We start from the raw sequence: 23749 nt of genomic DNA on the forward strand, positions 1-23749 counted from the left end.
TTTTGGGAGTTTTGTTTTACCAGTTTTGTCCTTACCAATTGGTAAAACAGAAGCAGCTGGTCACCGCACCATGTGTTCCAGACCAAGCACCTTGCTATTCTTGGAAATAAGTTTATCAGAGCCAATTAGAAAGTCTGCAGTCTTTCTGCTGACCACAAGGGGGTGCCATCATATCAGAATATGGCAACTATCCTCTGCCGTCTCATTCAACAGCAGAATGTCAGCAGATAGAAATATGGGGTTGCAGAATATCATATCAAGTCATTTAGACATACAGATCATCAGTGAGTTAAACTTTGTGTTACTGCTCCTACTACTCTCTCCACACACATAGCAACTACACTGTAGTCACCTCACACACCAAATGATCATTCAGTTTTTATTACCTCAGACAAGAACAGGGGGACACAATTCAGCTGTGGACTGTTTATTATTGATCATTGAGACAGAGAGACAAAGAAAGAAACAGTATACAGTATACAGAGATGTATGTAAATATATGACACACTGTGTATTATCTCCCTGGCATACAGTACACTCTCTCACTTGACTCATCCTCAAAATTTCCATCAACACATCATGTGCCCTCTCGGAGGCAGTAAAGAAATAGTAGTTCTATTCCAAGTACTTGAGTGGGAGTAACGTAATGAGGATCTCTCCACCAGTGGTTCTCACATTCATTAACCTGGCTATGGTGTAGGCGAGAGATGGGATGGGGTGTCTAAGGGTTCTAGGACGAACAAATAAATCATTCTTTCAAAAACCGAAAGGAACATAAAGGTTTGTGCAAAAATATCAATTAAAGTGGCAGAATTTTATAGAACCTGTAATCCTAACACATTAAAACGTCTCCAAAAGTTAATCCTTTGTTTTGAAAATTTGGCATTTTTTAACTGGTCCCCGAGTAAATTTTACATTTCAATATGTGTTAATTAATGACATGATTTGGTCCAAGATCATAAAACATTTTTTTCACACTTAAGGCTTTCTTAGCTGTTAATCTTAGACATTTAATACATGGTATGTTAAGCTCAGGTGTTGTGAAGTTTATGAATAGCAAGCAATAGCTTCCCATTTTTGGACTTTAAAATGAATTAAGTCAGCATCATTACCATTATTTAACATGGAGCTTTAACAATCTACAAATTTATGTTTTATGTTTGTTGGAATGTTTTCTGAGGCTGAATACACAGCACATTCAACAACTGCCTCTGTTAACAATTACTGTGACAGTCAGTCATGTAAACGTCATCCTCCATAACATCATGGCCACAGAAACTCACATCTCGGTATGCTGTAGTATTTTACACATGTTCTGTATTTCAGCTAGCAGCTTGGACTGGACAGAAGGGAGGTCATTCGATGGAACAGATGTAATGGTCAGCTATTTCAAGGCCTTTAAATGGGGCCTGATCATTAATGCTCAGAAGCCAGACCTCAAAAAGGTCAGGCGATGGCCCATTTTCTAAAAACCAACATGTCAGTGTCCCTTCACACACACACCAATTAACATCAAGGAGATCTCAGGCTGTTCTATTAATAGCAGGACTTGGATTTCAATGTGGAACTTTGCTGTAAAGCTCTTTGCTGAGCTGGTGCCATTTAGGCTGTTGAAGTGCCTGTGGAGTGTCTGGAAATGGGTGTCAATCCTTTCCTCTCAGGCACATAGAAGTCAGTATCCAGTCAGTATTCTCTGACCTCCTCCGGCTTTTAGTTTGCCCCCTGTTATGTGTGTACGTTACATGGTGTATTGGCATGATCATGTGTCATTGTAACCATCAGAGGTACTGATTACACCTAACGAGATTTTGGAAAGCTTTTTTGAAGTCTTCATTAAAGATGGTGTAGATGAGGGGGTTGATCAGCGAGTTGAGGTAGCCCAACCATGTCAGAAAGTCAGCCATCTCCACTGAAGTACTGCAAGAACTGCAGGTGTTGACGATGACCTCTTTGACAAAAAATGGCAGCCAACAGATGACGAAAGCCCCTATTATCAACCCCAATGTGGATGCGGCCTTGCGCTCCCGTGAGCCAGAGATCCGCGGTCCTTGGTAAAATTGGCTGCGACGTGACTCACTACGTGACTCACTGCGTGACTCATACCGACGCGACTTGCACTGGAATGCCTTCACCGAGACGCGTACCCGTTCGCGCAGAGGCTCCTCAGTTGAGGGTTCAGAGAAAGACTTTTCTGGTGGGCTTATGGGCTCTGGACTTCGAGGCCCCTCATCGGCATCTCCATCTCCAGCAGGGTAGGATGAGGGGATCGTGCTCCCATTGGTCATGCATGAGTGACGGCTGGCGCGGCTGGCCTCCCTGCGCATATAGAGGGTCTGAGCTGCCCGGTAGATTTTGTAGTAGAGGATGAGGATGAGCAGCAGGGGGATGTAAAATGCTCCAAGGGTGGAGTACAGGGTGAAGGCCATGTGATGGTGGATGATGATGCATTGGTCTTCGTGGTCTGCATCCCCGCTGTAGTGCCGCCACAGCAGGGGAGGAAGTGAGATAAGGATGGACAGAAGCCACACCACTGCCACCATTGCGCCAGCCCTGGCCCCTGTGCGTTTGCGGGAGTACTCCACTGCGTCAGTAATGGCCCTGTAACGGTCGATGGCGATTGCAGCAAGGTGCAGGATGGAGCATGTGCAACAGGTGATATCCACACTTAACCAGATGGTGCACACCACCTGGCCCATGACCCAGCTCTCTTTCTGGATGTAGATGATACTGAAGGGCATGACCAGCACAGCCACCAGCAGGTCAGTCACTGCTAATGAGCAGATGAGGTAGTTGGCTGGGTGGTGCAACTTGCGGGTCACTGCGATAGCTGTGATCACCAGGCAGTTGAAGAATGTAGTCAGGATCGCCACCACAGACAGGGTCAGCGTGAGCAGGATCTTACTGGGAGGGCGTTTCGTGGTGTCCATTGAGTCATAACCACCACTGCTTGTGGAAAACACCCCTTCAGTGCAATTTGGGAAATCCATTCTGCAGGCAGAAGGGAAAGAGAGTTGTGCATTAGACATAAAGGTGCTGTTCAAAATTCCTTTTTTTGGAGCAGACAAATCATTGAGAGTCAATAGTTTTCTTCTGATTCCTGTGTATAGTATTTGTTGTTCTATAATCTGTTCACAATCTGTCATGGAATTTAAATCATCAATATTTTAAAGTGCAGCAAAATTCACTTGTTCCAGCAATTCTGTTATTCTTTCCCCTTTTCTCCTTTTAAACTTTCATAGACAATGATTTACCTTTCTAAAAATTCATACATAAAACATGCAAAAGTGAATGAGAGGAAGGTCTTCATTCAAAATGTACTTTCAAACATAATGGACTTTAAAGAATTTGTTCAAGGTCTTGAAACATTAAATGGGTCGCAAAGCTTTGACAGTTGTTATTTCAACTTGTCAACAAAAGTACTTGCTGAAAAGTACATCTCTAACAATCCTGTCCTACCTGACTAAGCTCTAACGTGTTGCATCCAGTTGTTTCAGTGTGCAGCAGACAGTCTGCTCTGATCTGTCCTGTCTGCCAGCTCTGCCATCACATCACTTCTATCACTCAACACCTGGAGAGAGAGAGAGACAGAGAGAGAGAGAGAGAGAGAGAGAGAGGGAACAAGAGAAAGAAATCATGAGAAAGATAGTGAAAAGAAAAGGGAGGGATGGAAGATTGAAGACAGAAGAAAAAAGACAAACTTAAAAGCAGCAAAGCCAAGGACGAGTTCACTTACACAACAATAAAAATCAAGTTAACATTTGCATGTCTATCTGCATTCACTTAATTCAAGCAAACTACTTTCTCTGTTTTGTGGATGGGTCTGTGGATCTTTTTTTAAGCTGATCAATTGAGTATTCACCAATGTGACCTCCCTGCCTACTCACACACACACACACACACACACACACACACACAAACACACACACCCACCTGACCCCACATTTAGCAAAAGCTACTTTGACTAAATCAAAATGCTCAGGTATGACTGTCATTGCAGCTCTCCTTCACTCGCCGCATTGCTCAGTATCCTGAAGACATGAGTGGGAACTGTTGCTATAGAAACACACGAAGTACAGTAGTTTTACTTAATGTAGTGATGGAGCAGAGGCAGGCAAACTCTGACTGTCAGGTCTCCACTGACACTGTTCGATTCCCAGGCAGTAGGTCCGGGTGTAGGTAGATGGGTGAACAGGGTGGCAAGGCCACATGACAACTGGATGAGATAAGAGATTTCAGTTCACTTAACCCTCACACACAGCAGAAATGCCTGCTAATATAATTTACGACGAACACCTCCAGACTTTGTTTTTAACATTAGCTAAGTGTTACTACCGCAAAGTCTTACTCAATTATGAGAGGCTCCAGGCAGCATAAGATGCAAAATCTAGGTGACTGTGTAGTATTATCATTGCCATTATAATGTTGAGCATCTTCTATAATATGTAGGTGAAATTAATCAAAGTAGTGCAGAGGCATATCATGAGTATTGTTTCACTACCTCATTCAAGGTGTGGGCACTGACTATCCCTTTGCCAGACTGAGTCATCTCTGCTTAGTGTTTTACAGTGTAAAGAATCATTTCTACGGTTTATAACACACACCTAACACAAAGGACTTTTTTTGCATTATTTAACTTAACCACAAATTATGTAGGAGAAAAAACTTTTGTTTACTTTTGTTGACTGTGCCAGACCTAGTGTTCAAAACAGCAGTTTTAAGCTGTTGGATTTAAAATAGATTTTCAGGCTCGGTAGAAGAAAATTACCACCTAAAGTGAAGTTTGACCAAGCACTTTATTAAGGCTGACTCTTTTCTGAGTGTGTCAGGTTCAATTCAATTTTGTCAAAAAATACAATTAAAAGGCAAATGGTTTCAGTGAATCCAGAACAAATTGCTTTGCCACAGTGCAATGTACCAATGGAGAGTACTTGTTTATTTATACGTGTAAGTCTTGTCTTGAAAGTCAATAAAATGTCCTTCCTCTGCATTCTGATGTAATTCTACTCTTTTCCATTTACCCTTGGATAAATGTGGAAGAAAATAGTACTTAATATGCAGATTACTTTGCACAGATAGATGATAATTACAGCTGCACTTCTGTTGCGCTCTATGTCACTGTGCAGTGATGAATTCTCTGATGTGCATCTGAAAACAGTTATTTTGTCAGGGTTTTGGCACAAATGTATATTTAGATATACAGAATGTTACAGTGTGTTTCTGTGAGTGTGTCTCTGTGCATGCACGTATGTAAATGCAGTAACTGACAGTATGCGTTTAAACTGTGTCAGCCTGTCATTATATGCAACAAAGAAATCATCTGCTTTTGTCTTGAAATGTTCCAAAACATAGGCGTTCTCCTCAAGGCCATCTGAAGATAAGCTCCAGTGAGCAAGCGTGAATCTGCTCTTTCCTTTGCTCAGAATAAAACCCAGTGCCCTTGCCTAAATTCAGTGAACAGGGAAAACAGCTTCATTCACTGCCTGATAAACACATTGTTTCAAAATTACACACTGACTTTCAAGTTTGTTTTTTTTACAGTGTTGCTACATTATTTTCTTCTTCTTTTTCTTTCTATCTACTAATTATGGATAGGTTGTGATAACAGACAACCAGCACACCCTGGTACTGTTCAGTAACATTTAAAGGGCTCCATGATCTGCAGCATTAGCATATTTATTCAGCATTCAATTAACTTTTTCATAACATTTTAAATGCAAAGTTGTTATGTGGGTGTAAAATTAGGCAGCAGCAATATTGTGTGATGACGCAGCCTAAGAGCAACAGATTCAGGTTGTGCGGGTAACAAGGAGGCTGACAAAGCAGAAACATGTTAGAAATATTTAAATGTTTACTTGACTTTCAGAGATGAAGATATAGAGATTCGTGTAATCCATCATCAACTCACTCACAGCTCAAACACATGCCAACTTGAAAGCACCCACAAACCAGCACACATACCCCATGTACACACACAAGGTTTGCAGTCCTCCGCCAAAAAAAAAAAAAGTGTCAATCCTGTGACATTCAATCTCTCTTTCGCTCCCTGTACAACAACAGGAAAACTGTATCTGTCATGTGGAGTAGAAGCTCTGAAACACAGTTTGGCCCCGGCAGGACGTCAAGCTGCCAAGTGTTGTTGTGAAGGAGGAGAGTTGTGAAAAGCTGATTGTGTGAGTGACAGATCTGGAAAGATGTGAAATAAATGACTAACTGTAGCAACATAAGAGGGCACAGCAGTAAGTCTATCTGTCTGTTTATCTATTTTCATCTGCTGTGTCTATTTAATTTGGTGGACCGAAAAACAAAATGCTGCAAAGGACGCTCTCTAAGGTGATGAAATACAGAGTTTGTTTTTTCTTAACTACACTAAGTGGAAACTAATTTTTACACATAAAAGCACCAAAACAGCAGTAAAAAGCATTTTTAGGGAGTGGTAAAGACATGGGATGTCACAAATATGTAAAGTGTTCAATATAGTGCTAAATATTTCCACAATATTCCAATATTTTTTTTTAATTCAGCTTTTATTCATATTTTATCACATTTGGACAGATTTTAATAATAGATGAACAACATATTAGATAACAATGACAAGTGACTAAAAAGTACTATACATTCAAATTACTACTGTGTGTCTAATTTTCTAGTGACACACACCCACTGACCTGCATTTCACAACAGAGTGACATCATCCCAATTGCTCTGGGTGGACTAAACTACTGCCATGTCCACTTTGCAGCAGTCACTGTTCTCACTCATTGACCTGTGTCCTCTTTTCAAGCTTGACTGGGTCAGTTGATGCGTGTCGCAGCTGGGGTTTCACTGCACGAGCGGATGCACACCACGTTACAGTCGGCTCTCTCTACCTGCTTCATGGAGATACAAGCATTAGCTGGTGAGATGACCCCTGAGGACTCACTTTGATGGAACCGGTTCAAGGACTCACCAGGTCCAAACAGAGCAGGGGGTGGTACATCTTTTGTTTGAACTACTTGACTTGACTATGGGTATTGAACTGCTTGTGACATTAAGTGGATAGCTTGCTGCACACTCAACTGAGGAAACATTAAGTTTGTGCAAAAGCAAAAAAAAAGGACAAGGTTCATTGTTTTTACCAGCGACAGTGTTGTGTTTGAGTTGTGTAACCAGCTTTAAATGATACAGTATGTTGCACACATCTTTTTCTAGGCTTTATGCATGTTTTGTGAGCAGTGTTACTTTCAGTGGTATCTGTTGATGAATTAAAGCGTTTTAAGGCATTTTGTGGCACGCTGTGCATAAATGTTAGGTGATCAACATGTTTTAAGACATAGACAAAATACTCTGTTTTGAATAATGATTTGTGCATGCTGTTTTTTTCCCCACAAAATGCCACGTCAAAATCCAAAAAATATTTTTTTTCTTTAAAAGTTTAACCACAGAACACGAGATGTTTCCTGCTTCACTGAAAATACAATTCTCTCAAAGCAGCTGGAAATGTCCAGGTCCCAGGTCCGCTCAGAGAGCGGAACCTCTTGTCTTGTAAAAGAAATGATGGCTGAAGCTCTTGCCAGGACTGGTAAGTAAACAGCTGATAATGCTAATGCTGGCTATATAACAATAATGTGTCAAACTCACAATACAGAATTCTGCATATTGAAGGCCAAACATCCAAGTAAAGCAATAATAAGCAAAACAATCTATTTTATTTTTGAGTGGAGGGTGGCTTAAAGTGAAACTCTTGGAATCATCTATCAATGTACTGGATCTGTGGGTCTGTGCATCTGTCTCTCATGTCGCTTCTGTAGTTGGTGTATGAATCCCTACACTCTCCTGTGAGGTGGAAGGATTTTTAGGACAGAAGCTTCTATGAATTTAGAGTATAGACTTAAACGTGGATTAATGCTATATACATTTGTGGACCTCAGCTTGAACAGACTTGATAAACAAGACAGCCATTACAAATGTCTATACTATTTATAGACATTACATTTAACACATTCATGCCTCTGAGAAGTTGACATTACAAAGGCCATGTGAAAATAGAGATTACGTACAGTATTGTTGTTGTATTGTTGGCTCATTGCCATCTCTGCTGCCAGAACATGTGTGTGTACATGGGGGAAGAAGGTGAAAGAGGAGAATGTGGAGACACATTATTTTGAGTTTATGTTAAATGAATTCCACCAGTAAATGTACACTGAGTCCAGGTTAGAATCACCTGTCCGCAGCAAGAACACTTGATAAAACGATCTGTCAAAGCACTTGTAGCTGCAGTAGACGTGAAACATGGTGGCACAATTCAGCCTTGTCTTGTTACAGATGATGGCAAAGATGCCTGCTGAACAGGCTGAGATTAGTTTTTGCCCACGGCAGCAGTAATACAAAGGAGGCCCGTGGAGGAGGTCATATTTTGCATGACTACAGCTTAATTATACACCATAATGGCTTCTAGAAAGTAATGGCAAGTACTAGAATTGGTTGAGCCCTACTACAGCACACTAATATCATTACAATTTTAAGTTAGTAATACTAATACCTTTATAAAGTAACTTCACCAACACAGCTCATACTTTGGTGGTTTCACCGGCAAGCACAAATGTGTTACATAATGAAAAAAAAACACTCTGATTAGACATTCTCCACAATCATAGGAAAAAGCATCCATTCAAGCCTTTATCTGGTGAGCAGAGAATTAGAGAGATTCTCCAGCCAGAACACATAATTAGATCCACATTATCAATCCAGGTTTGATGCCACTATGGCAACAAATGCTATCAGCAGTCTGTAATGAGTTTTAACTTAATGGGTAACCGTTAGGAAGTGTCTGGCATTGACAGTTTTGTTTGGACTGCATGAAGGCATTCACTTTCAATTGACTGAGTCCCTTTGAAGGCAGCATGACTGGTTGTATGTTTGATTTGCAGTCTTTATTGTGAAAGTGCTGCATCAAAAAACATTATCATTAAACATGCTGATGCATGCTTTACCTTGATCAAAGCCCCTTCAGGACTCTGTGGCATACAGCTATACATGTCCAGCGGCTTTACATCAACAAACCAACGACCAACAACCACACAAACCTCTGTGCAGCTGGGAGATGGTGACATTGAGGGGAGGCTCCGGGGACACACAGCTGCCTGAAAAATTACTTTCCTCACTGAACATCCTGACAATCCTAACAATCCTTTCTCTGTGTCCACATCCAAAACACCAGGCTACTGAGGGAAACAGCTGAGTGTGTCTTAATACAGCGTATATTAGTATCGTATATTCTTGCACATCGACTTTTATAGACTTCTACAGACCTGCAGCCTCACAGGTAATAGGGGTGAGAGGAGGCCAGTTGGAACTATTTTAAAGCAGAACTCAGTATCACAAGGATTCAAAAAGTCATTCTGGTTGTCTGTAGACAGGTTTGTAAAAACAGTTTCACTGGGTGGTTATTTAACATCACACAACCCTAAGAAAGTCCAGTGAAGTCAGCTTTATTTGAACAGTATATCCAAAAAGTATTGCTTTGCTTTTTATTTCCTTTAGACCTGCCCTTCCACAGTCTGTTCAAACTTAAATTTGTACTTTCGTTAGAAGCAGAGGTCTAATGAATGGAGGTTATGTTTTCACCCATGTCTGTTGGTTCATTTTGTTTGTTTAGCAGGATTACACAAAAAGTACTCAACTGATTTGCACCAAGAGAGATGGGGGGTGGGCCAGGGATGAACCCATTACATTTTGGTGCAGATCTGGTTAAAAGGGCAGATCTGGAATATTCATATTGTTTGGCCTTGGTGGAGGTATGAGCTCGGCTGAGTGGCATTTTAGTATTATAATGTGAACACACAATAGCAGCCATTGCATGTTTACTACCCAGGTGAAGGAACCTGCTGTGACATCACATCACCCAGCTCTTTCTTGCTTAACTTGCTGCAGATATACAGTCTATATACCAAAAAGCTGGTACACTTGGATGCATCCTCATTGTCCTTGTGCAAATGACCTACCACTTTGTGCTAGTTGTTACCTGCCAATGGGAAAACTGTCACTATGGAATGAAAAAATAAGCATTTTAAACTCTGAGTAACTTTTATTTCCAAATGCCTTTTTTTTTTTTTTAAAGTTTTTATTGACAGTTTTATTTATTTTATCTGCAAAAACATGAATATATTTTGTATTCAAAATGTATTTAACCTCCAATAGATGAAGGTTAAATAATTCATTCAATTATTTTCAAAAAACTGGTACATTCCTACCTTTTTTTTCCTGCGTATTCATACTGCATGATGTGTGTGTCTTATTCAGATGTGGCCCACATAGATTTTAGTCATTTATACTCTTTTAAAATGTGTTTCGACAACAGCCAGTTCCATTATGGAAAGGTGTCATTAATTATTGTGGGCACCAAGTTGGAGCAGAAATCTATTTGCAGAAAAATCGAGGACCAGAAATTGTGTAGCTTGTGAAGTGAACTCACAAGGGATGAGTGAGCATACCAAGCATAGTTCTGCTTTAATCGCATCACGCAGCCGAGGTGTATTTAATTTCATTTATCTTTAGAAAACTGCAGATGCTCTCTCACATGTCCTACACATCACCGGTGTGGGATGTGAACCTTCACACAAACAACACACAGTGTATACAATACAGCCTTGTCACAAGAATAAGGAAACAAATCCAGATATTAAATGTGTTCAATCAGGTGACCATGACAGGACATGACAGATTTCTCTGGGAAAAGCTTTCTAATTTGTTTTGTTATTACCATGAGCCTCTAAATTGAAAATCACTTTGTGGTAAAAATGTGGGCTGTCAGAAGGCTAAACATGTCAGAAGTCTGACACATAATCTGAGCCATTTACTTCAAAGAAACGTGTTTGCCTACAGTAATTGGCAGAAAAAAAGCAGAAGTTGTTATCTCCCTTCAAATTAGGGTTACAGAGCCACATGGTATATTGAGTTAATGAGAGTATTTATTTAAATATTTAACATGTAGTTTGATATAATTAATGTCCACGAAAATGTTCCAGCGATTAGAGTTGCTAATCATGCTGGTAAAGGAGGAAGGTAAGGTCCTAATGAATTGAAAATATAACTCCCCTGGAGGAGAATCAAGATTAAAAAAGCTCCTGAAGAAAATATCAGCAGCTTCACACATTAGACTGGGAAATTGTTAGCCTCTCTAAATTAGATGGCCCCCTTCACTTTGAGAAACATCAACACATGCTGCTAGATACGCAGCTGCCTCACAGTAGAGATCGCCACTTAATTGCAGCTGTTTGGCAAATGCGTCGGCAAAATATGCTCACAATCCACATCCAGCAGACAGACACATTATCATCATTTGAAACTTTGTTTTCTGGTAAAAGGATATTATATGTCTTGGATTAGAATCAATTTTGCTGGAGTCAAAATCAAGGAAGAAATGATATTTCCTTGAAAATGTACTTGGCAGAGCAAATTATCTGTATTTAAATATATTTTGTGATAGATTTGCTGGAGTTAATAAGAGAGCCTAAACTCAACTGTAGTAACTCTACAAAAACCAAAACTGTGGACAAAAAGAGACTTAAAAGATCCACAGAGCTACAGCACTCACTTATAATTCTCTGTGATTTCAACAGTATACAAGCAACCACTTTGACATTGCAGTATACTGGGATAGAAGTGGAAATACCATTAACTGACCATGAATATTGCATTCTGCATAAACAATGTTTTTTCACACCTCCCATCAATTATGAAGCCATCTGAATCAAAGTTAACATCAGAAAAACAGGGTGTGGTTCATCTGCCTGATATGAATGCAAAGACATGCGTTTTATTTCTACTTCCAGCTTTGACAGTAAAATCCTTTGCCTTTCAAACACAATGACTTGACTACAAACAGTGAGTACATGTACATGTATATGGGTGGATGTATGTTAACACAGTTATGTAACAAGTATAAAAGTGTCCAACTGCAACTCATACACATGTACTCTCTCTCTTTTACACACACACATGTACCATCTTTGTGAGGACACTCGTTGACATAATGCATTCCCTAGCCCCTTACCCTAACCTTAACCATCACAACTGAGTGCCTAACCCTAACCCTGACCCTAACCCTTATCTTAACCTAAACCTAATTCTAACCATAACTCTAAAACCAAGTCTTAACCCTCAAAATGTGATTTTAAGGTGTCTCAAAAAGTGAGGACCGGCCAAAATGTCCTCACTTTCCCAAAATGTCCTCACTCTGTTAGTAAAATACTTTACGACTCTACCTAACTATGTAGCAAGTACAAGTACACACAAACACACACACACACGCACACACACACACACACACACACACACACACACACACAGACACTTTGGTGTATGGAAACAACAGTTTTGATTATAAACAGTTTACTCCATTTAAAATGCTTGATGCGTGATGTGCAAATAACATAAACAACCCCCAGTCACACACACACAAGTAGCCTGAATACTGATATAATCAGCCACATGAATTTAATTAAAGTGCACCCCAGGCATAGTTCCTCAAACCTTCAGGAGCTATTATCCATCGCCAACGTTCACTTATTTCCACAACAGTTAACGAGGGCATCTTAGTGTAAATGGACTGGGTGGAGGCAATGAAGCACATGTCTAAATTGATGGGAGGTCCATGTGAAAAAAAAACATTGTTTATGCAGAGATGCAATATTCATAGTCATTTCAATGGTGTGTCATCTTTTATCCCACTCCAGCAATCTTGTTCTATTTTATTCTGACAACAAGGAGACACCAGCACAATGAGAAGAATCATTTCTGTGTTTCTCGAATTGAAAATGTCCTTTAACTATTTTCACCAGAAAGACTGAAAAAAATAGCCCCTAATTCCAACAACAGAATTGTCATGTTATAAATAAATAAATACGCCACAAAAATAAAACTCACCATACTGCGTCAGAGTTAGCGGACTCATCATTTCAGTAAGGCTCCTTGGAGCACTTTGGTGCAGATCAAAGTTATACTGGCAGAAGTCACACAGTCATTCTGTGAAGAATTTAACTGAAAGATGCACATATTCAGGATAATGCGTGGGTGATAGAAATTGCTTCTTGACCCACTTTCTGTATATGATTTTTCTACCTAGATCAATTTGTCTGACAGATGGGAATATGGAGGACTTGGAGGATTGTACCACTTGGACCGCTTTATAGCATATATTAGCCACATGTTGATAGGAAAAAGTGATAAAACCTGAGAAAATAAATGAAATTACTGAATTTTCTTTTCTTATGCTGCTGACTCAAGCTGCATGTGCCCCACTGTTGGAAACGGATGAATGATTAGAAACTGCAAGGTGAGAGAAAAGGCTTTGAGTGCAGCAGCCTGCAGCTTTAGAACTGAAATATGTTTAACGATTACTTTAACATAGCTTCACAGATTGAATAAATCACAAATTAACGAATGAATGCTGCTGTCAAGGCTTCACATTTCTGGCTTTCAGAACTTATTTTCAGCAGGTAAGCTCTGGGACGCACAAGGCTACATACTTATGGATTCAAAATAATTCAAATCTGCAATTTCAATGGTACCCCAATGGAAAAATTCCTCTTTATGAATACCTAAGCATCTGCATTGCTTATCAATTAACTTTTAAAACTCATATAAACAAGTTGAGTCAGTTAAGGAATCAACTTGCTTTTCTGTTTACGAACAGATCTTCTCTCCCACTGTGTAGTAGGAGAAGGACTGTGGAAGTGGCCTTTCTCGCTTTATTTATAGACATGCTCCTATTTCCAATCTTAAACCTGGCTGCTGTCTACCACTCAGCTATTTGATCTATCACTGATTCTCTGTCTGAATAGATTAACACTTTTATCTATTAATTCATAAAGAACTTTATAGTTAGTTTCACTATATAAATGTCTAATAAATTCTGTAACTGTAGTGTAGTGTAGTGTAGAAGAGAAGAGAAGAGAAGAGATTTTATTGATTCCCAGCAGGTAAATTCATATTATTGCAGTGCAAGACGCAGTGCTTATGGGGTTTCTGTACTTTGCAACAGCTCATAATATTAATGGAATTCATAGCTTCCAATGCAGAGAAATTCACCACATGTCATTTGGTGGCGCAGTGACAAATGTTTTTGTTGGCTAAAACGAATTTCATACAGACGAACATTTGCATGCAGGGCCTCCTGTATACTCTTTTCATTTTTCATGCAAAATAGACTGGATCCATCGCTAAAAGGACAGAAAGGTTCCCAATGTGGGAAGGACGTTCTTCTTTCCTGACAGAGAAAAGAGGACATATGGTCCATAATAGCTGAAAGGGAGCAGTGAGCATGGACAAATAACTGCAATTTTCACAAAAACAAAGGTAAGTAACTATTTGTAAAAATTAAGGTTTTTTTTTCTTCTTTTTTTCTGGCTAAAATTTGAAATATTTGATCAGACAGCTTATATGTAATGAATTTTGTATGTTTTTACAAACGTGTGAATGAACATTAAGTTGACAGGAACACACCAGATTTGACCCTTTTCACATATTTCATATCCCTGTCATTTCATGGCCTCACTTTATTGTTTATGTGTATCAAATTCTACTTTTGACTTAGAGAGTATGTTAGCCTATTAGCAGTTGACACTGGACTTCCAGACCTAAAACTGTTTGTTCACAAAGTTATAATAAGATTATATCACAGTACTACAGTCCACACTCAGTCATAATCTAAAACCAGTTATGGATGCCTCTAAAAACATTGTTGCAACAAGATTAGATTTGTGCTTCCTGTAAACCCAACATTGACCGACCCAGGCCTTTCTGATCAGAAGTGAAATTTCCTAATTATTGAACGATATCAGGCAGCAAGCTTTCAAAATGTTCTGGATATGGAAATGCTTATTAACATCTTCTCTAATGCTATTTAATGCATAATTTATTTCATCCATTATCTCCACCCAAACCAAATCTTTAATAGTTTACCAAATTCCTGGCCAACATCATGATGTTTGAGTTAAAGAAGTTGTATATACTCCAAACAAACTTAGAGTTCAAATCAGCCTGTGTAAGAAAAGTGGGACTGACTGTAGTTAAACATTTTCTCTTTGGTATGAAAAGTGTCTTGCCATAACCGGAGCAATATCCACGGGATTTGTTATGAAGCCAGTGGATTTCCAGTCCACCTCTCTGTCACTGGCTTCATATTGATGGCAACATGAGGGTGTACTTTATCAGCTTCTCAGCGTAGATTCAGAGAGTAATAAAGTGGGCCTAAAGGCTCAGGGAACAAACCTGCAGAAGGTATACTTTTGCAGAAAAAAATAAACAGGCAACTCTTTAGGGAATGAAGAAGTATCACTGGATGGAAGTACCAAATCTTGGTATATATCCTTATCTTTGTGTGTCTTATCAACACACACACACACACACACACACACATTCTCAAAAACACATGTCATCTCACTGTGCTTTTTGATCATACTTATGCAGTATACCAACCAGAAGTAGAGAGAGAGAGAGAGAGATGTTGTGCACACTGCCAGAAATTCATAAAATTCACAGTTGTGGCATAATTCACAAACACACGGTGACTTACAAATATCTACAACCTTCCTACACCTACAAACTTAACAGCTATGACAGTAGATGAGATGTCACTGCAAATTCTCAAGAGATGAGTAATGGACAAACATTACTATCGAATGTATATTTTTTAACACTCTTAGGTGCTAAAATTGGGCATATCACTTTTGCAATATCAGATCAAGTACCCCTCATTTATCAAGCATTCAGAATGTATTCAACTGTTTTTTTATTCAATAGTCAATGAAGAACTCCTGTACTGACACATACAGCGTGTCCCCAGCTGGAAAGGTTGAAAAGGAACTACAAGCAGAGGGAATTAATAGACCTTTTAATTGGAAGTTGTTTTAAACCCAAACTGCAGCCTCTGGGAAAAGCCAATGATGAACTTTGCATTCAGTCCTGTTGGCCTTTTAATAAGGCAGCACAGAACTTCTTTTCAGTATCTACCATTCAAGGCTAGACTTCCTACAACGTGCCCCTTAGCCTTGACACAATCCTCTATTTGCCAAGCAATAACCTAACAAATTACAGTGGTTCTGATCTTCGACTTCTTCCACACATTTACAAAACAAGCATTCAATGTTTTGTGTTTGTGGAAAAGCACTGTTTACCCAAAAATCTGCACAAACACAGAAGTAATCAAAGGCACACAAAGAAGAAAACACCATTTCATCTTTCTTGGAAACATCGGGCTAATATGTTGGTGAGAAACGAGGTGAAAATGTGAATAGACAGATTTTTGTTAAACCATCTGGAGTTACAACCATCAGCTTTCATAGATGTCAAGTGCATGACAATGGCAGAGATGAGTGCTTGGTGAAGATCCTATTTTAATGAAAGTTTTACGGAGAGGCAGAGTGAAATATGTACATATGTCTCAAATGTCTCAGCACCTTGGTTTTACTGTAACAATGGGGACGCTGGTCAGTCAGGCTGTCTGTCCTTCACAAGCTGCAGAGAAATGGTGCCTTGAGGACACAGCCAGCTTGTCCTTGACAGCACTCAGTATCCACAAGCCACTTTGTGCTTGTTGTTGGTTCTTTTGGTGATCCATTATTGATCAATATAATAAAGTCAGAGCTTAACAGATGGAATAACCTGACATAAACCCCAATGTTTGCTCTTGTTAGCCGCTTGGACATGTTGTCAATCATGTGGCGTTTACACTGGACATTAATGAATTGTTATGGACTGCACCCTGGTAATAAAATGGAGAGAGACTGTCCTCAAACAGTTGTTATAGAGCGAGAAAATCCACATAGTCGTGTGGTCTGGATGGATGGTCGGGTCAACAAAACGTGGAACTTTAACGCAGGAGACTGCTATTTGTTTTCCTGTTTCCAATCAACAGTCAATGTTGTTTTTTTAAAAATATGATTACCACTGCTTCATGACCTTAACTGTGTCTTTTATTGCTACCATGTCGACAAAGGTCTCATCTAACCAAACCTTAACCATACTATTGTCATATCATAAAAGAGATTTATTTTTCCAACCCTTTTGGAAGGCACAGACAAATGACAGTGCTTCTACGTGTCGCTCTGGAAAGCAAGCACAAATGATATTATGTTGCCCAGTTTGGAGGACTCATTGACTGGAAATGTTTGACATTAAGAGTTGATGAGTGACTAAATACACCTTTAGTTTTGATGATAGGTTTTGGTTTGTAGAGTCATTGCAGGGGGAGTTTATATGACCAGGGGGAAACATGGAGCAGACCATGCAAGATATTCTGTAATGCAAAAGGATGCTAGTTGACTTAGCACCGTTTGTAACTGGTTTCTCCCTTATTGATACCGATTGATAAGATTTAACTGACTTCCATGTTTTTTGTATTTCAAAGAGAAGAACTGGCAGAAAAAGTCTGGGAACTTGTAGAGACTGTTTCCTTTGGGAAGAATGTAAATGTCCTTTCTGACCTTCAGGTCTCTAAAATACTCAACTTTGTGGGTCATGTCTAAGTTGCAGTCTCTCAGCTGGGACGCACCTGGTCACATCCTCAATACAAACTCTGTATCTTTAGCCCCACTACACGTAAAGCTGTATGATGAGCAAAATGCAGCATGTTGTTCATTCCACCCAACATTCATTTTGTGTAATGTAAGAGACATTTGAGCCTCTAGGCTCAGCTGCTGGGGCTTTAGGCTTTTACTCTTGTTCCATTAGGAGTCAATTTCATAAAAATGCCATGGGGAGAGACCATCTCTCAGACATGGGTCACTCTATTAGTGATCCATGTCTGAGAGATGGTCAACTATTAGTGCCTAGTTGATGAATGGTCTCTTCAGGTCTTCTTCAGCCCCAACAGGTAATCCAGAGTTAGGTACAAGTTCCCATTTACCAAGTCAGCTACTGTATAATCCAATTATTAATTTCTGCTAACAAGACAACAGCCAGGAAGTAGGTGCTCCCTCCATCTGTCTTATTCTGTTGATGTGTGTACTGTCTCTGTCTCTCTCTCTCTCTCACGCACACATACACACAAACAAACAAGAATCCCTATGGCAGTGCTTCCTTTATGCTGCCTTGGGTTTGAAGACCCTTCAAATGTCTTCAAAGATCCATGAAAAAACAATGAGAGCTGTCTAGCATTTGCATACTATTGGCAGCTACCGTTGGCATAAAATCCTCTCATTTGAATTCTCATCTGTCATGGATTGGTGACAAGTAATTAAACATTGATTCCTGAAGGCTACAGGCTTTTTTAACATAGCAGAGAAGCATTTATGCAGTTCTTTTCATAATAGGCAGTGCTGGCGGACACATAGGTGAAACAGGGATCTCAGAAAGGCCTGTTTTGTTTGTCTAACATTAGTAGGTGAGATGTATTGAGACAGATTTTGATTGAAGTGCTCCCCTCTGTGACACGTCAATGAAAAGCTGTACATCAGATATCTGTCTGGGTTTTATTAGTCTCCAGGGGAAAAAGAGAAAGACATCAAGTGAAAACTCAGTTAAAAGATCTCTCTTAAAAGCAACATAAGGTAATTTTTTTTTCTTAAATGTACCGCTCTCATCAATCTCATTTATATGGAAGGACCATAAGAGAGGAACATTTCAGACTCCCAAATTGTATTTGTCATAATAAAATTATGTTATGAAGAAAAGACAGCTCTGTCACAGGAAAGGACGAACTGAAATTTGAGCATAAACACAAACAAACACTCCCATCCAGTTGAAAGAAGATAAGGCTCTGCAAATTTGAAGGTGGTAGCATTTGGCCATATTATTGGTAGTGCAAATAGCTTACAGCATGATCAGCAAAACCAGCGGTATAACAACACAAACAGTGGGCCTAATTAAATGTATTGAGCCGTGTAGATTGTCCATGTACCAACCATACAAACTACTGACATTATTAACCTTTTAACATTTAAGCAAAGTGTTATTTTGGATCAGTAAACTCTCAATTCACCACTGAGCTCCCTCAGGCCACAAACAAAACAAATCTGCATGATCACACCACTGCAGACCAGCATAAACTGAGGGGAACCGCTGGTTGAAGCAAACATGTCTTCTACACTTTCAGATTGTCTGATCTACAGTTTTTCATTTGTGCGTTGGCGCTCACGGGTTGCAAGTCAACAGTTGAACTTTATAAAATATTAATAGCAAAATGCCACAACAGTCCGTGAACCACTGATTCAGTAGAGACATGGTGCTTCTCTCTCTCTCTCTCTGTCTCTCTCCCTCTCATCCCTGTGGAATATTTTGGTATAAAGCATGCTCTATCTAAAGTTTACTCACATCATGTCTCAGAACTTTTTCACCTTCCTCTCACTTTTGGAGTCAATAATGTGTAAATATTGATGTAAATTGCACAGTAAAAGTAGTTAGGATGCTTTTATCTTTTCTCACCTGAACTACCATAATGCACTCTGGGAGAATTAGTGTTGTGAATGCTTGACCCCTATTTTTCTAATGTTATGTTATTTTATGCTTTCAATTTGATGTTACTAGATGGTCCTTGTGATTCATATTGTGATCGTTATTGCTTCTCTTTGCTTTTACTTTCATTTTAATGCTTGATCTGCTTGTTTTCCCTGTAAAGCACATTTATAAACATGTAAGTAAAGATTATTATTCCTATTAAAGCTGTAAAGGTAGCTCTGAGATGTTAGCTTGCACATTTCCTATCTACCCCTGTACCAGGTGGAGATGAATGTTGTTTCTTTGAAATTGGCTGACATCAAATGCATCATCTTATGAAATATTAAGTCTTATGAAACTCCGAAGGGACAAGAGGCACATTTGGTGCATTTACCATAATAGAGTTAATGATAAATGTATCCTATCTCCAAATATGTCTTGAATATAAATGACATATTGGTAACTCACTCTTACTGAATGCGATATGTAGATTTTAAACTGGAAAGCAACATAAAGAAAGACTTCAGTGTCAGCATGAGTGGAGAAAAAGTGGAAGTGGTGCCTCCCTATATAAAAGCCCACTTGGCTGAGTGCTTCAGGAGGAGCTATACTAAATGCTTGCTGCTCCATGGCCTCATATCATCATCAGCCACAGTGTGTCCTTGGTTTGACTCTGCCACTCATCACTGGTGTCCATTATTTTTCTTTCCGAGATAACTCCCCCACTGTAATTACATACCATAAGTAAATGTGTCTCCTTAGCCAAAAAGAGCCCAGCATTGAGACCTCCTTCAATATTTCAGGTCATTCAATAAAAGCGTTCTCAATACTGCCCTCCACTGCAGGGGAATTGTTGGTATAATTAAAAATCATCCTATGCATGGGCCAGCTCAGTATCCTGAGAATTATGTCCACATTAAGATCCGGTATCTATGTGCAGTGCCTATGCCGGAGGTGGGGCGCCCCTTCTGAAGTAAGGAAGGAATTAAGATGGTGGATGTATGGCTATGGAGCATGTCTGACTTTGGTGCAGAAGACCACATTATGCATCCTGTAACTGACCTGCAATTTCTATTTACTGTAACAGCGACCTTTCACTAAACTTTTTGTTGCATAAGTGTAACTACAGCCATTGTTTATTATCTATTCCACAGCTTTTTCTGTAATGTTAACTATACAGTAGTTGCCGTGCACAGACACTAAAGAATGCAGGTCATTAAAAAAAAAAAAAAAGGATGATAAAAAAAAAACATTAATCTTGAACTTGGATTTTCAAAATGAAACATCCAATGTTGCCGATGTTGACATTCTTTTCTGACAGCAGGGTTGGCACACACACATGCACACATTCAGATGCAAGCACATGTTCAGTCATGGGAATGCACATGAAAAAGCCTGCAAGACGCTCATTGATCACTCTGTGATTCTCTCGCTGTCTCTCTATCACACCAACCCAGTCTGACAGTTAAATAAAAATCCTGCACCCATGCACACACACACACACACACACGCACACACACACGCACACAGATCCCTCCAGATGCAGTGTACTCCCTTTCTTCTATTATGTGTACCACGCACACCCTCCTTGGGTTTGATCTTCCATGGCTTGGTCCAGGAGAGCTCCCTAAGTGACCTGGAGAATCAGGACGCTGCAGTAAAACTGATTCCAGCAGGTCTTTGGAGAGCATGCTGCTTACTTTTAGTAAAGTCTACATTCACATCTGAAGTTCTTTGTGAGCAGATACAGAATATGAACATATTGGACATATTTGAGCCTTTGCTCAACCCTTCAGAAGCAGAGGAATCTCTCTTGTCATTACTCTCTCTTGGTGAGCCAGGTCTGGTGAAGATCCAGGCAATAGCCAGTCAGTACAAATAACTCTACACAAGTTGTGCACCGTCAGAGCAAGCAACCAGCTAAAGCTAAAAATAGACATCAATTAGAATGATACTGAAGTGGAACTGATATCTCTCCTTACATCTCAGAACAGTGAGCTGTCCCATAAAGCAGTGATTCTCACACATTTTCACATCGAGGACCCCTCAACTAAAAATTGTTAAGATTTTGGCCCAAGATCCTCCATGTGATAAGATTTTTGCTTTAAGATGTTTTATTAGAGAAAGTGTTTGAAACCCATGACCAAAATAGTCATATGTTATTGTGTTAATTATGGATGGAATTATTGTAAAAAATAAATGATTCCCCTTTTTGCTGGGGACCCCCAGGAACCCACTCAACGACCCTGGATCCTCCAATTTGAGAATTACTGTCATAAAGGATCTGATGCCTGTTCGCATTTATTTCCCACTTGTGGCCACAGTGGGCTACTGTATTCACCAGCTGTTACATCTATGATTTCTGTCATTTTCGTGGGTGTGCTCGTGTCCTGTTGACAAAGGCCTCTTGGGTCTTGTGCATTGTGGTTAATCCTGGGATCTTTGATGGGTGATTAGCTATAGCCAAAGTGTGTTTGTCAAGTTGTCCTCGACTCTGCTTTCACTGTCCAGAGATCAGTTATGATATTGCACATATCGTTATACGCATGAACAGATGTGCGTGGACACTGTAACTGCACATTGGAAAATTACTACACTCCTTTCTCCCTAAATGTTAAGAGGTAGCAGTAGCAAGTAAACAAGCTAATTACACTGTGATTTATCTTCTCAGGTGTCTAATGTGTCTTACTGATCACCTTGGTCACAATGTGTGACATCTTTTCCTTTCTCTTAATTAAGGTGTAGGGTTCTCTGTGCGATATCTGCAGTGTGTTTGAGAAGTTTGAGACAGGAAAATAGAGGTTTCTGCATTGTCACTGGAGAGTGTCATTGAATATGTTTAGTTCAAAGGAATATTCCTAATAGTTCTTCAGCCAGGAAGGAGAGCAGAAAGGTGAAGATGTCCAGATGCAGCAAGATACAGGCGAGAGAAAGAAAAGAAAAGAGAGGACAGATGCGACACAGGAAAGACAGGCAGCACAAAGACGTGACACAGGACAGGCCCTCGATTTTAGAGAGATTTGCTACTATTATCATGAAAAGGTATGTTTTAGTCGGCTCCTTGGGGGGTGCAGTTGGTGGTTAAGCGCTGTTTGCCCGTCTGTAAAAGTCACCACATGCCATTGCTGTACACCAGCAGCAGGTGCATTGTTTGTTTTCTTTCTTTCTTTTTTTTTTATCTCTCCCTCTTACATAATTAAAACCACCCTTTTATTATTATGTACAGTCTTGACTCTGAGAGGGGAAAAATAAAGAAAAACAGTTATTGTAGATGGATAAAGATGCATATGTGCATTATGTTGAAGTCTAATCTGAAGTCTTAATCATATTATATGCATGAAAATAGTTATGCTCAGCACAAAGGTGGAGGCATCGCTTTTGAAATGTACAGAGACAACACTGATGAGTGCAATATTTTCAAGAATCAATTAAGATGACAGCACCATATTTATGCCTATGTCAATTAAACATTATGTGCACATATCACATGAAATAAAGCGCCTGTCTAGAAACTACTTCCCAATTTCGTTCCCACGAATTCAGAAACTGCATACCAGCCTTAATAAATCTCTCAGTAAATGTATAATTTGCAGAAAATGAACTTACCCGGCTTCCGTTGCACAGATTATGTGAGAAGAAACCAGGCAGTGAGAGAAGAATATTACAGTCCACATTAATGTCCATTCACAGCTCAGCGACGTTCGCGCCGACACCCGTTTACAGTGTCGAGGGAGGGAGTACGCGCACACGGGAGCGCGCTTCTTGGCCATAGACAGAGCTCAGAGAGGTGCGTCAGTAAGGAGGAGGTGTGAAGACAAGAGTAATAACAGTAACCACGGATAATAAGCAAGACAGTTGTTTTCTCCAGTGTGTCATTATGACGTTTTCTATAAAACTTAATCAGATCACAGGTCACATATGTGTCCTCATTGTTCACTGTGACCAAGTCTAATCTCACTATCTGTTATTCATGCAGCCTAATTTGGGACCACACATTGTGGAAAAAGGCTCAAAAAGAAGAAAAAAAAAAAGCTAATGCATCTTGGTCAGAGATTTACCGACTATTTAAGTATGAAAATGATAAGTCATGAATATAAAATGTGGTCTGATAGGCTAATACAGTGTCTTTTCATGAAGGTTGTGACCAGCTGATCTTATTCTGAAACATCTCTGGAGGTAAATGAAGCCATTTTTTCACAAGTTGTTTCATCAAAGAGGGGAATTAAATACACCAAACTTTTACCAAGAAGTCCACTACATTCATCCATTGTCAAACCCCTGAATGTGCCCATTTAACGGTAGTTTTTATTGAGAAGATTTAGACCAACATTTGAAA

The 23749-nt window shown here is 39.6% G+C and overlaps 1 protein-coding gene across 3 annotated transcripts; it reads right to left on the reverse strand.

Moving 5' to 3' along the window:
- Nucleotides 1–395: 395 nt before the first annotated feature.
- On the reverse strand, nt 396–23220 carry htr1fa (5-hydroxytryptamine (serotonin) receptor 1Fa). 3 transcript variants are annotated; one of them, XM_071505164.1, is made up of 3 exons: nt 23020–23220; nt 3457–3568; nt 396–2988 (listed from the first exon to the last, which is right to left on the reverse strand). In XM_071505164.1, exon 3 carries the CDS (start codon nt 2985–2987, stop codon nt 1779–1781), a length of 1209 nt encoding a protein of 402 aa, XP_071361265.1. In that variant the 5' UTR covers nt 2988; nt 3457–3568; nt 23020–23220; the 3' UTR covers nt 396–1778. The 3 variants fall into 3 exon arrangements, with proteins under 3 accessions (XP_071361265.1, XP_071361187.1, XP_071361109.1); XM_071505086.1 differs by having other exon boundaries at nt 397–2988; nt 3457–6869; nt 23020–23217; XM_071505008.1 differs by lacking the exon at nt 23020–23220 and having other exon boundaries at nt 397–2988; nt 3457–23013.
- Nucleotides 23221–23749: the final 529 nt, after the last annotated feature.

This window comes from Trachinotus anak, unplaced genomic scaffold (assembly GCF_046630095.1).
Source record: "Trachinotus anak isolate AG129_WGS33_773 ecotype Australia unplaced genomic scaffold, CSIRO_AGI_Tana_v1 ptg000001l, whole genome shotgun sequence".
In the NCBI taxonomy this organism is placed as follows: domain Eukaryota; kingdom Metazoa; phylum Chordata; class Actinopteri; order Carangiformes; family Carangidae; genus Trachinotus; species Trachinotus anak.